A 12,045-nucleotide genomic window follows, 5' to 3' on the forward strand; every position below is an offset into this window, starting at 1 on the left:
CCCAAAAAAGCAGCAGATGTTTTGCATAAGGAATTGATAAGCAACAGATGATGCTGAACTTGCAGATCTGGATCTACCCTCTGGTGCATGCTATGATGGAGTGCTCAGTCTTGTGACCTACATGATCCCACTGTACTCAACTACCCTCTGCTTGGCTGCAAGTAACGGAGAACAAAAGACTGCCTAAAGTGGAGATAAAGACATGGGGAAACCTGCTGGAGATAGCCATGGATCCATCTGGAAGGCTGGTCCCAGCCTTACTGAGGATGGCCTGGCCTTAATTATACCTGTGTCCACCAGCTCTTCTATCATGACACTAATAGAAAGTCTGGAGAATGTTTTAGATACTACACTTTTTGTGGATGCATACACTTCTGAGATCACCCATCCATTCACATGTCCTCTTCCATCAGCTGTGCAAGAGCACTGGGTCTATGTAACACCTTGGTTAACCCCAGGAAAGGGACCTGGGCTCAAAACATCTAAACCATCCAATCCTGGGTCCTGCTTCACAGAAGCAGTGAGAACAGCCTGTCTTTTAGGCAGGGGGGTTGAGATTGCCCTAAAACTGCAAGATCTGTGGAGAGACAGAGACATCCTAAGGCCTTATGGATAAGAATAAAGAGCATCATAGACAGCAAAGCAGCCACTTGGACTGCGGAGCAAACATCTCTTACAGCTTCACTTCTTTGAACATGTCACATCCAAAGCTCCACTTTGCTGCATTCTCACCATTGCAAGGTAGTTGTAGTCAGTGGCTTTCCCTAGACCCAGTTTCTTTTTCTGCTCCATCGTCATTCCTCTCAGCATACAGTAAAATACATGGTAATTCCTCTCATCCTGGGCCTGGAATGGGAGAAAAGTGTCAGCTCCAGGGGAAGAAATGCCTTGCAAAATTGGGCTGACCAAGTGTCYGCTGATGTGCTTTTGGAGAACCTCACCTGTCTGCAGACCCGGGACTTCTCCAGCAGGTACTGTTCAATCTTTGCCCCCTCAATGGCACCCCTCTTGTTAAAGTGGATGTCGATGTACTTCCCAAATCGGCTGGAGTTGTCATTACGGATCGTCTTGGCATTCCCAAAAGCTGCAGAGAAGAACCACAGCAGGTCAGAGAGGACTTGGAACGTGGAGAAACCTGGATCTAGTCTCAAGGGAAAAAGCACAACAGGGCTGGGGAGCTACAGGGGTTAAAAGCAGCCCTACAGCTTTTCCCTTATGTGCAGTTGGCTTGGGATCAGCTCAGCATGGAGAGACAGGAAGCAGCTAGAGAGTTCTATGCTAGGAAATATGGGAAAAAGGAGGCACCAGATGACCTTATTCAGGAAAAAGGGCTAGAGCAGAGGGGTTTTGCAGCAGCTGATAAAACAAATGCACAAGGACTTTTCAAGGCTGGAAGAAGGATGTTGCAGTGCATGAGATGATGCTCCATGGGAAACAACAGATCTCCTGGCCAGGATTTGTTGACTGCAATGGAGAGGACAAGTTCATTCTTTAGGAAAACGTAGAGGAGCAAATTCARCCTCCAGAGGGAGATTTTGTCTTGCAAACAGACTGCATTCAGGTCCACCCTTCACGTGGCTACAAACCACTCACTGAGCACCCTGGCATCTCTTCTCTAGTATTGCCGAATGGGGAGCACAAAGTTGAATATTGGGTTTCTATGAGCCCTAAATGTGCTTAAATGCACTGCTGCAGCTGTACACGTGGACAAGGGCAAGGGTTAGGGCAAATCTGAGCTCAAAGCTGAATTTACACCCCAGAAGGGCTCTCCCTGCAAGTCCTATTACTTATCAACACTGGGTCTGCTCTGCCTGGTATAAGCTCTTGATCCCATTACATTCATATTCCCCAGGGTGCTGTAAGTATATTATGCACATGGAGTACATCACTAGGCTTTCCAATGCCATCGGGAGCTCTTGTGGCATCTTAGTGCCACATCTGCATATATTTCTTTTTTTATATCCTTCTGATAGTCATTCTAATCTTGGTCAGAGAAAGGTTTGTTTTGCTGTTGCAATAGTGACAATATTGACAATATTGACAATATTGACAATATTGACAATATTGACAATATTGCATATTGCCTGTTGCCTATTGACAGTGTTTAGTCTCTGAAACTGTGGTCAAATTAGTTGTATGTTCATCTGAACCAGAAGACAATATGAATAAAGGTCTTTTCTCTGCAATTATGATCAAGCAAAACACTTTGAAGTGATTTGCTGAATACAGCATTTACATGATATCAGTGCTCTGTATACACTTACAATTTCAACACTAGAATAGGTTGACAGGTTTTTTGAAATATTATCTGGTGATCACCTCTGCAGGTGATCAGCATCTTTTAAATCCAAAACCACACAGAGAATTGGATGAAATTACAGCTTTTACTTTGAAATTGTTGTGTGTGTGTGGAGGGCAAAYGTGCTATTTAAAAGTAGAAAGATCATACTTCCCAATTTTTAAGAAATTTGCAAAATATTTCAGGTCAGCTTAAAATATTTCATTTTCAATGGTAGTTGTCAAAAATCAATGAAAAAATTGACAGCCAAAATTAGAGGATATTTTTGTTGTGAAAAATACAAACAAATTGAAAAAAAAAGTAATAGGCTCTTTAACAGATGTTTTCATGGGCACATCTAGTTTTTTAATATTCTGTCCCCTTTTTGAATCTCAAAATATAACAAGAGAAACCCACATTTGATGCTATTTTGTGGTCCCTGAATCTGATATTTCCAGCCAGAAAAAAAAAAAAAAAAAGAAAAAAAAAAAGCACAAAGATTCAGTGCAATGTTTGCTTTTCACCTCTAGCACTGAGCACCTGAAACTCCGGCCATCATCATCACACATTCTTGCATGCATGTTTGCATATTTCTCACTTCTAGACTGCTATCGGCAGACACATTTCCCTCTGTCATCCAAGGTCTCACCTTCCAAGATGGGATTTGCCTCCAGGACTTGCTGCTCAATCCAGGAGTGCTGACCACTGATAGCGGCCAGGAACTGCAAAATCAGCTTGGTGCTTTCCGTCTTCCCTGCTCCGGATTCGCCACTGCAAAGATGACAGGAATTGAGGTTAGTGAAACCCCCAACACATCCCTGCTGGTGTCCCCGTATCCGTTGGCATGACTCTATAACCTGCCCTGTATATAAGGTAGCAAATATGATGGATTGAAATGAATTCTTCTGATGCAAAATTTGATGGAGAATGTTGTAGGACTGAGGGCATCAAATCTAGCTCACACTGCCATTTGGGGCAGTCATTGGGGTGAGCTATCCCCATAGCTGTGAATGGTCATTTCTTAAATGCTGTGAAAATCAAGGATGAAGCACTTATGTTCATCCCTGGCCTTTTCCTGTTCAGAATGTACAGATCTTTGCATCTGCAAAATAGGGAATATGGAGATAAAACTAAAAGGAGAGGCTTAAGATCAATTTGAGATTTCACTGGATTGTAAGATAATTTCCAAAGGAATGATTAAGCATATTTACTAGGAGCAATAACTGCAAACAGTAGAAATACACAGGTGGAACAGGTTGGTGGAGGGTCTCAAGAGCCATTTTAGTTTCTATTGGATAAGCTGCTCATTAACAAGTGAATTGCAGGTGCTCAGCATCGTTTTGTAGAATAAAACCCAGTTTGGAAATTCACCCACCTTATGATGCAACACTGGTCCTTGTTGTTGCGCTGCATATTGAAGTAGCAGTTGTCAGCAATTGCAAAGATGTGTGGTGGCATCTCCCCAATCTTTTTGTTGGTGTACAGGCGTATCTGCTCCGGGGAGTAGATGGGTAAGAGCTGGTAGGGGTTTACAGCCACCAGTATGGAACCAGTGTATGTCTGGAGGAGAAGCACATGAAGGTTTATGAGGACAGTGAAACCTGATTGAAAGGCTGTGGCAGGTAGGATGGAGAGCGGAGTCCAGATAAATTAAGGTTTTTCACAAGCTGGATGAAAAATGATGTTCAAATGAAAGATGTTTGCAAGGTGAAGCCTGGAGCAAAGGTGGAGCAGAAGTCTCAAACTATTTAAATCATCTTGTRCTCAGCCACACACACACACAACATAGGTTCAAGCCTTAATGCTTATTTCATGTGCTCCTTAGCTCAGATTCAGAGTTTGAAGTCAAGCCCATCTTTGCAAAAATATTTCCAGAGCCAGCACACATCTACCATGTAGGAGGTAGGTCCAAAGGGACCTAGAGATCATTGCTACCTCTAAAAGCAAGACCAGCTGTATCTGTACCATTCCTGACCATGTCTACATATGTTTTTAAAAACCTACATCAACAGAGCCACTGAAACCTTCTGATCCTTTATTCTTCACAACCACCTCTGTCTAGCCTCATCTTTCTTAACTGCAATTTAAATCCTTTGCAGTGGACATACATATGGCCCACTCAACCCTGACATATTGCTTCCTGACTACTGCTAGATCATTTTTGAAATGGCATTCTGTCCATCGAGTTGTGTAGGTGCCTGGAGCTGGGCAGAGGTGTTAGACATCTGCGCTCTTCTACTCCCCAGGTATAACACTTTTCATGTAGCTAGCCTGTGTCTGTAGGGGTGTGGAAGAAGACTCAGTTCATCACATGCATGCAAAGATCAGTTCACCAAGAATACTTCAGTAGGGAAAGGACTACTTTCCCTACTACTACTCTCCTTCCCAAAAGAGCTGGCAGGCAACATCACAGGCAGGTGCTTGTTCTGTAATCTCCTTGATGTCTTGGAAGGTATAAATACAGGCACACGGAGTCTCTGGACAGTCATGTCAACACTACTTCTCCTCATTCACCCATGGTGACTTCAGACCCTCCTGTGAAACTAGTCTTAGCAATTGACTGAGAAGAGGATACAAAGAACCCTTTTAGCATAAGGGAGCAAAGTGACACAGGCAAGGGTGCTTGTGACCAATGGAGAAGATCCCTTCATGCTTTGCTCACTGTGTATTACAACTGGTCGACAAATAGAGCAAATTTGGGTTGCTTTGCTGCCTTTCTGATRAAAAATAGCTATCTGTGCTAGGAGAAAGTGAGACATGGAAACATGAGTTGGCGGGTCCAGGTCAAGTTTCTGCTATCCAAGGCTTGTATCCCCTGATGGTGACCGAGMAGACCTGCGTGGGTTGAGATGATAGTTTGGTGTCTCCACTGTCTGTGGACATTTTTYACTTGCTCAGGCTTCCTGAAAGGCAGCCAGCAGGTGGCAATTGTGTTCTGTGGTATAGGGATGTTGAAAGMTGTCGGGGACCTGACTCCAGCAAACGCCAGAGAACAACTTTCTGCTCAGTCCTAGGTGGGGTATAAATTTACATTGACAACAGAAAGGGGATATGATAGTTCTCTCTGTAATAGAAAATAACGTACCAGGAAAGTAAAAGAGTTTTCTAAGCTCAAGGGCTAGGTAGTCACAAATCCCCAGAGATAGAAATTGGATATGGAATAATATAGGATGCATGTTAGAAGAAGGCATTGTAGTAAGGGAGGTAASGGACCTGTTGAGGTCCCACAGCAGCCTTCCCCAGGGACAGAGAGGACGAGTTCAGGGCTCAGGAGTGAGCTCAATTTCTGAATGGGATTATGTCCCCAAATTCCCCAGTGAACCTTGAGCCCCCTTCCAACCCAGTACAAGACACCAGGAAGATTTCTTGCTGCTTCAGAATTATTGCCAGGACAATTTTAAGAACATTTCTAACAGTCTTCCTCAAACTTCTCTCTCTTTGACCTCCTCTTTGCAGAGGACTCCGAGATCCCTGTGTTTCAGCCTCATTTCTCTACCCTGCCCTGAATATAGCTGGTGAGTCTTGTAAAGGAGTTAACCATTATTTGCAGGAATGCTTTCTGGATGTTCTTGCTGACCCTTCCCTTGTGATCTCCGAAGGACTTTGTCATCAGAAGCTAGTTCCTCGTCATCATTCCTAGTTGATAAATACCCATGGGTTGCCCAAGTTTAGCTGCTGATGGCATGCCAAACTTTGTCCACTTTGCTGATAAGGGGCCAAAGAGCACCTGCAAAGAAGTATTCACTCTCTGATTTCTATTGCTGGATGACAGCAAAGCCCTTCTGCTTCGGGAAAATAAAGCTTTCTGCACAGGCAGGGGCTCTGCCATAGCTAACCACTTGCATTGGGAATTGCATCACGTTCGTTACGGCCTGCATGACCTACATATTAATTAGCCTTGAACAAATCCCTCTGAGCCTGTTTCCCTCACTACCCAGCACTCTGTGGATGTCTACATCTGAATTTTTATGGAGCTAGAGCTCTACCAAATAGTTCTGCATTTTGACAACCATTAGCAAGCAGCAGGCACAGCATTCATCTCCAGATAAACAGATTCAACCCTGCTCAGGAATCCAGGCTTGCTATCAAATGCYCATGCTGTCCAGCCTGGTTTTCTTTCAGCGCGTGCAAGCCAAATTAAGTTTTTTTTTCCCCTCATTTTTGTGGCAGAATTTTCTTTCCTGCAAGCTGAGGTCATAATGAAAAGTGCTTTTATAGCTTTAGCCATCCAACATCACATTCACAAGCTGGGGACTTTCCATCTCTGGCAAGGTGCCATGGCTCTTCATAAGGGCCAAGCTCTGCAGTGAAGGGGATGATGCTCCCAGTGCRTTTACGAAGCAGCAGCAATGGTGGTGCAAATTAAATGAGAATGCCACAATGGTTAACAAAAATAAGTAATCCAGTAGAAGGCATGACAGTGATTGTAAATGACAGCTCAAAGGGTCATACTTACCCTCCCACCACAGTTTGTCTTAAGAGAAAAAGTAAAGGAGGAGAAAAAGGAAAATTATATTTTATTAGAGCAGAAGTTAACTCTCTACAAAGCTAAGAAGACGAGAAAATGAGAGACTGAAGTCCCATTAGAAGAGCTATCCCTCAGCAGACTCAGAAATCCTTCCAAATAGTGAAGGTAGTCACTATAACTGTCACTATGCCTAAGAGAAAGCAAGTTAAACCACAGGAAATAAAATAAAATAAAATAAAATAAAATAAAATAAAACAAAACAAAACAAAACAAAACAAAACAAAACATCTCAGAGGACTGGTTATGCCTGTCCACAAAACACTGCAAAATATTGTCATGGTATCTTGGTTTTGCAAACCTGCAGTAAAAGTTTTTACTGCACAGGGTACTGTTCTACTCCCTCTAGTTCTACCACTCTTGAAAAAGATGAGATCTAAAATTGGGTTCTTGAGTCTCCAGTAGTACATAAAGAGGTTTGTATGTGCCTCTAGCAAAGCTATGTCTTCTGATTTTGGAACATCATTTTAACGTTGAGATTGCACTAAGTACTCTGTGGTGTGCAGGATAATGGGGCAGCACTACAAAACAGTTAGTGGTGTGGGAAACCAAGGCACAGTAATTTGGAACTTTTTTTTTGATACAAATGAAAGCAGATGGCAATAAAGAACAATAAACCATCTTCTATTTTAGGGGAGAAAAAGCTCCTTGAATGTACTTCTCTCTATTGACTACACAAGGTATCTAAAGCAATTATGAATCTAACTTGGGCCAAATTTAACTTGTGAATCCTAAGGTCTGGATCTGGTCTTACAGCATCAGACAGACAATCTCTAAGCAGTGCATCACCATCATGTAAACATGAGTGGAGTGGTCAGTTAGATCAAGCTGAGTGACCTTCCCTTATGCAGCAACTCMGCAGGACTCCTGGCTGTGTCACCATCAAATACAGAGAATCATCAAAGAAACCACATGGTTTCTGCATCACAGTTAGCAGATGCCTTTTGCATCAGCCTTCACTGGCATGATGCTGCCAAACAACCTTCTGTCCAGTGGACACACATGTGCATAATCTCTTGGGATGCCTGTGAATAGTTAGTGAAGTTGCTCAGAGACAAGAGCCTGGTAAGAACCTGGGAAATTTCTTCCAGGTAAGAACCTGGKAAATTTGTTATTGCACACCTGAAATCTTATTTGAAGACCTCTGGTCACTCAGTGAGGCAACATGATATAGGATCCTCAGGAGACACACATGAACACATTGACTAAATACCCAGTTTCCTGACAATCTTCCCTTCCAACCTAGATTGTTCTATGATAACTGAGCTCAAGTTATCTCTAAAGAAAGTCACCTCATCCTAGATGCACCAAAGTTTGGGCATCTGAAAAGCAGTCTTGCCTGTCTTGGGATCTCTCATGACCACCAGGCACCCTTTGCACACATGGTGACACCACCTCAAGTTTAAATTTGACTCTTCTAACTTGCTCATTTATCATTGTAAATGACTGATGCTCCCTAAAGAATGCTCCAGGGAGTAGTTAATTCCACCTAAGATCTAGGTTTTTCTTGGATGTGCTTTTTATTTCTCTACATTGACCAAATAGGGATTCTGGGCATACTGCACACCAAGTAAAGAGACTCAGTGAGATTATGGGAGATGAATTTAAGGATCTATATTTTCTAGGGTCTTAGAAGATGTCTTTTATAGCAGTGATGTGCTCTTCAAGAACAGTAACCCATCTCCAAAATAAGGAATATATCCTATTGAGTCAGGGGTGTTCAACCACTTGAACAGCCTATATAATGGAGTGTTGTGTTTTCCAACATCTCTCCTATCTCAGACTGTCCTTTTAAAAATCACTGGACATCAAGCAGAACATGTGGGCTTCATATATGAAAACCTGGATATGGTCTGCTAGCTTACGCTTTCTGGGAGGTCAGACTGACCTGCAATCCCTTCTGGCTTGAAAATCTAGTGGTACCTGAAGCCCCTTACAAGTAGATCTCCAGGTAGCACTGAAAAGGTCCTCAAGGACACAGCAGGTTCTCATCTGAGCACCAGAAAGATGTTTGATTTGAGAACTTCACAGCAATATGAAATTCTTCAATATTTGCATAGGCCTATTGCCTAGCAGCAAACATACACATTCCTCACTTTTGCTCCAAAGTTCTGTATATAGACATCCTGTATGTAGAAAGCATGCTAGTAAAACCAATCCAGACACCTTGAATGCTAACTTCTGAACCACTGGGGCAACCGTTGCAGCACATAATAGTACTGTAGTTTAGGCTGACTCCCACTGATGCACTTGATTTCTGCATTTCTAGTTGGAATGACAAAGCCSGTTTACTGAGTGCACTGCACATGACATTCTTGGGATGACCTAGAAGGTTATTGTTCTCAAGTATCATCTCTTAGGATCCCAGGCAACTCAGAGACAATAGTTTATGAATACATGTAGCAGATACCCTCTGTAGAACTCTTAGTATAATTATTCTGGGAGTTACTGATTTAATTGTACCTGGTTATTTCATACATGTTCCTCATTATCTTTACTSCACAGGGTTGAAGGTGGAAAGATCACATACAGCTTCTGGTCTCCAAAGACTTTTGCTTTAGTACTACAGCCTGTGCATGGCCTGGATTGACCTGCTTACTGGAAGCACAGAAACTTATTGTGTGTCCAGAAAACTTCCAGAAGGACTAAAGAGGGCAAGGAACCTTACTCAGGTCAAAGGATCTTCAGTTTCTGTTGGGATAGTCATAAATTCTGCAGTGTCAGAGTGGTGGTGGGCAACATAACAGTAACAAACCCCTTCCACTACATGGGTCCAGCTAGGTGCAGAAACATAGACTCTTGGCTAAATTTAGGTATCCTCCAGCTGGTCTCTGACATCTGCTCCTTTGAGCTAAGGGCAGTGTGTGGTGTAGTAAAAGGCAAGGGGGTGGACACTCACATAGATGAGGTGCTCCCGGTAGCGGATCAGCAGGTTCCTGAGGATCCCTGCCTCGTTGAGGTCTCCCAGGCGGATCATGTCCTCCACTCCATGGATGGAGGTTGGGTGCATGGGTTTGATGTGGCTGGCATTCTGTGGGGAAATCCAGTGCTCCTGGGGAAGAGGTAGAGAAATATAAGTCAAATGTGATATTGCACATGATACTATAAGTATATATAGATACTATATGATATTACAAGTGATAGGAATACTTTATCCCAGCCAGAAGGATGAGGTTGAAGAATAGCATGAGAGAGCATTAGCTATATCTTGTATTCCTGAGGAAYAACAGGGCCAATGTAGAAGAATCCTGATGGAAGAAAGAAAATGTCTTTGGGTTCACGAGGGCAGCAAGAGCCATGAGACATGAGCCATCCTGGCAAGGATCTAATACAGGGAGATCCAAAATATCAGGAGGACTTTTTCACAAACAGCAGGTTTGCTCTTCATTTCACACAGCTCCATTTACACATCATTGGCTAACCCTCTGCCAATTGTTGAGTAGAAAAAAACATGATTTAAAAGATAAGGGAGGGATGCACAGGAGGAGGAAAACTGCACATACACAGGCAGAGTGTCATTTAAACTGATCAACTCCAAAGGGTTTCAAAAACTATTGCAAATTGGATCTGAGGACACAGCTCTATTAAAGTTTCCATTATCACAGAAAGGAATGACAGCTTTCAATTATCTGCTGGAGAAATAGATGTTTCTCTAAAATAGCAACTGCCATACAGAAGTGGAGATAGGAAAATTAAGGAGAACCAGTGTTTGGACATACTATATGAAGGTAAGGCCTCAGGAGGGGTTGGATACAGCAGAGGAACAGCTGAYAGAGGTTAATTCACTCAAAGTACTATCTAAAGCACTCTGGAGACTCATGTCCTCAATATATCTTAGAAGCTTCTTACCATTTTACTCCCAGCACAAGCAAGAAATTAGGGACACGCTATCACCTTATTTTTTACAGATGGAAAAACTGAGGCACGTCCGATACAGGGGCATATGAAAGGTCAGTGATAAGGTCAGAACATCATGACCCTTAGAAATGAGCACCTTTCCTCACTGAATTCGGGAAACATTGGAAAAGAGCAAAATTAGATCTATTATCTGGCCTTGAGCTGTATTGTTATGATCTCTCTACTTGGTGTAGTAGATTCTGTGCAGAGAGATTTGGGAAATCTGGTTGACAACAAGCTAACCATGAGGCAGCATTGTGCCCTTGTGGACAGAAAGGCCAATGGGATCCTGGCCTGCAACAGGAGCAGTGCTGCCAACAAGCCAAGGGAGGGGATCCTGCCCCTCTACTCAGCTCTGGTGAGGCCGCACCTGGAGCATTGGGGGCAGTTCTGGGCTCCCCAACACAAGAGGGACATGTTGCTCCTAGAGAGGGTCCATCAGAGAGCAACAAAGATGGTTAAGGGACTGGCGCATTTATCTTATGAGCTGGACCTGTTTAGCCTGCAGAAGAGAAGACAGAGAAGGGATCTTTTCAACATGTACAAATATCTGAGAGGAGAATGTAGGGAGGATGGGCCAAACTCTTCTTGGTGGTGGCCAATGACAGGGCAAGGGGCAATGGATACAAGTTGAAACACAGCAAGTTCTATCTCCATATGAGGAAGAACCTCTTTGCTGTSAGGGTGACAGAGCCCTGGAAGAGGCTGCCCAGAGAGGCTGTGGAGTCTCCCTCTCTGGAGATCTTCCAAACTTGCCTGGATGCCACCCTGTGCCACATGCTGTGGGTGTCCCTGCTGGAGCAAGTGGGTTGGACTAGATGATCTCTAGGGGTCTCTTCCAATCTTAACCATTCTGTGATTCTGTGATTCCGTTATTCTGTTATTCTGTGATTGTTCCTTCCTGTCCTTTGTAACCTGTCCTTTCTTGTTTACTTTTCACTTAGTCTGGCAAGAATCTGGGTCTTCTCTAATGCTGTGGCTTGGTTCCAACACCCACTGGTATTAATGGGGAGAATCCCATCGTCTTTAATGGGATTTGAGTCCAGTTTTGCTTTTGAATAGCACCCGAGGTCATGCTTTTAATCCTGCCTGAGGCTTGCACATTCAACAGTCACAGAGCTGATAAACAATTACGACTCTTTGTACATACGTTGCCTTCATCGTCGACAACCTGGATCTGTCCGGAGTCACACAGTTTAACCACAGCTCCAATGGGGACATCGAATTCCCGACCGGTTTTGAGATCCATCCACACATAATCCCCCTGGACCAAAAAGAGAACAATTACATCACAGCTGCAGAGGAAGTCTAAGCACCTCTTGGGATATTAAGTTCTGACTTTTGG

The 12,045-nt window shown here is 43.3% G+C and overlaps 1 protein-coding gene across 1 annotated transcript in view; it reads right to left on the bottom strand.

The window, feature by feature from the left end:
- The window catches only part of MYO7A (myosin VIIA), a 79,555-nt gene that overhangs the window by 47,887 nt on the left and 19,623 nt on the right, over positions 1-12,045 (bottom strand). Inside the window, exons 2-7 of the mRNA XM_026034526.1 lie at positions 11,851-11,964; positions 9,703-9,855; positions 3,654-3,838; positions 2,928-3,049; positions 942-1,084; positions 733-846 (exon numbers count right to left, since the gene is read on the bottom strand). Coding sequence (XP_025890311.1) covers positions 733-846; positions 942-1,084; positions 2,928-3,049; positions 3,654-3,838; positions 9,703-9,855; positions 11,851-11,964 — 831 coding nt within the window. The remainder of the gene's footprint in view (positions 1-732; positions 847-941; positions 1,085-2,927; positions 3,050-3,653; positions 3,839-9,702; positions 9,856-11,850; positions 11,965-12,045) is intronic.

Source organism: Nothoprocta perdicaria, unplaced genomic scaffold, assembly GCF_003342845.1.
Source record: "Nothoprocta perdicaria isolate Ctin4 unplaced genomic scaffold, notPer1 scaffold_146, whole genome shotgun sequence".
Lineage (NCBI taxonomy): Eukaryota > Metazoa > Chordata > Aves > Tinamiformes > Tinamidae > Nothoprocta > Nothoprocta perdicaria.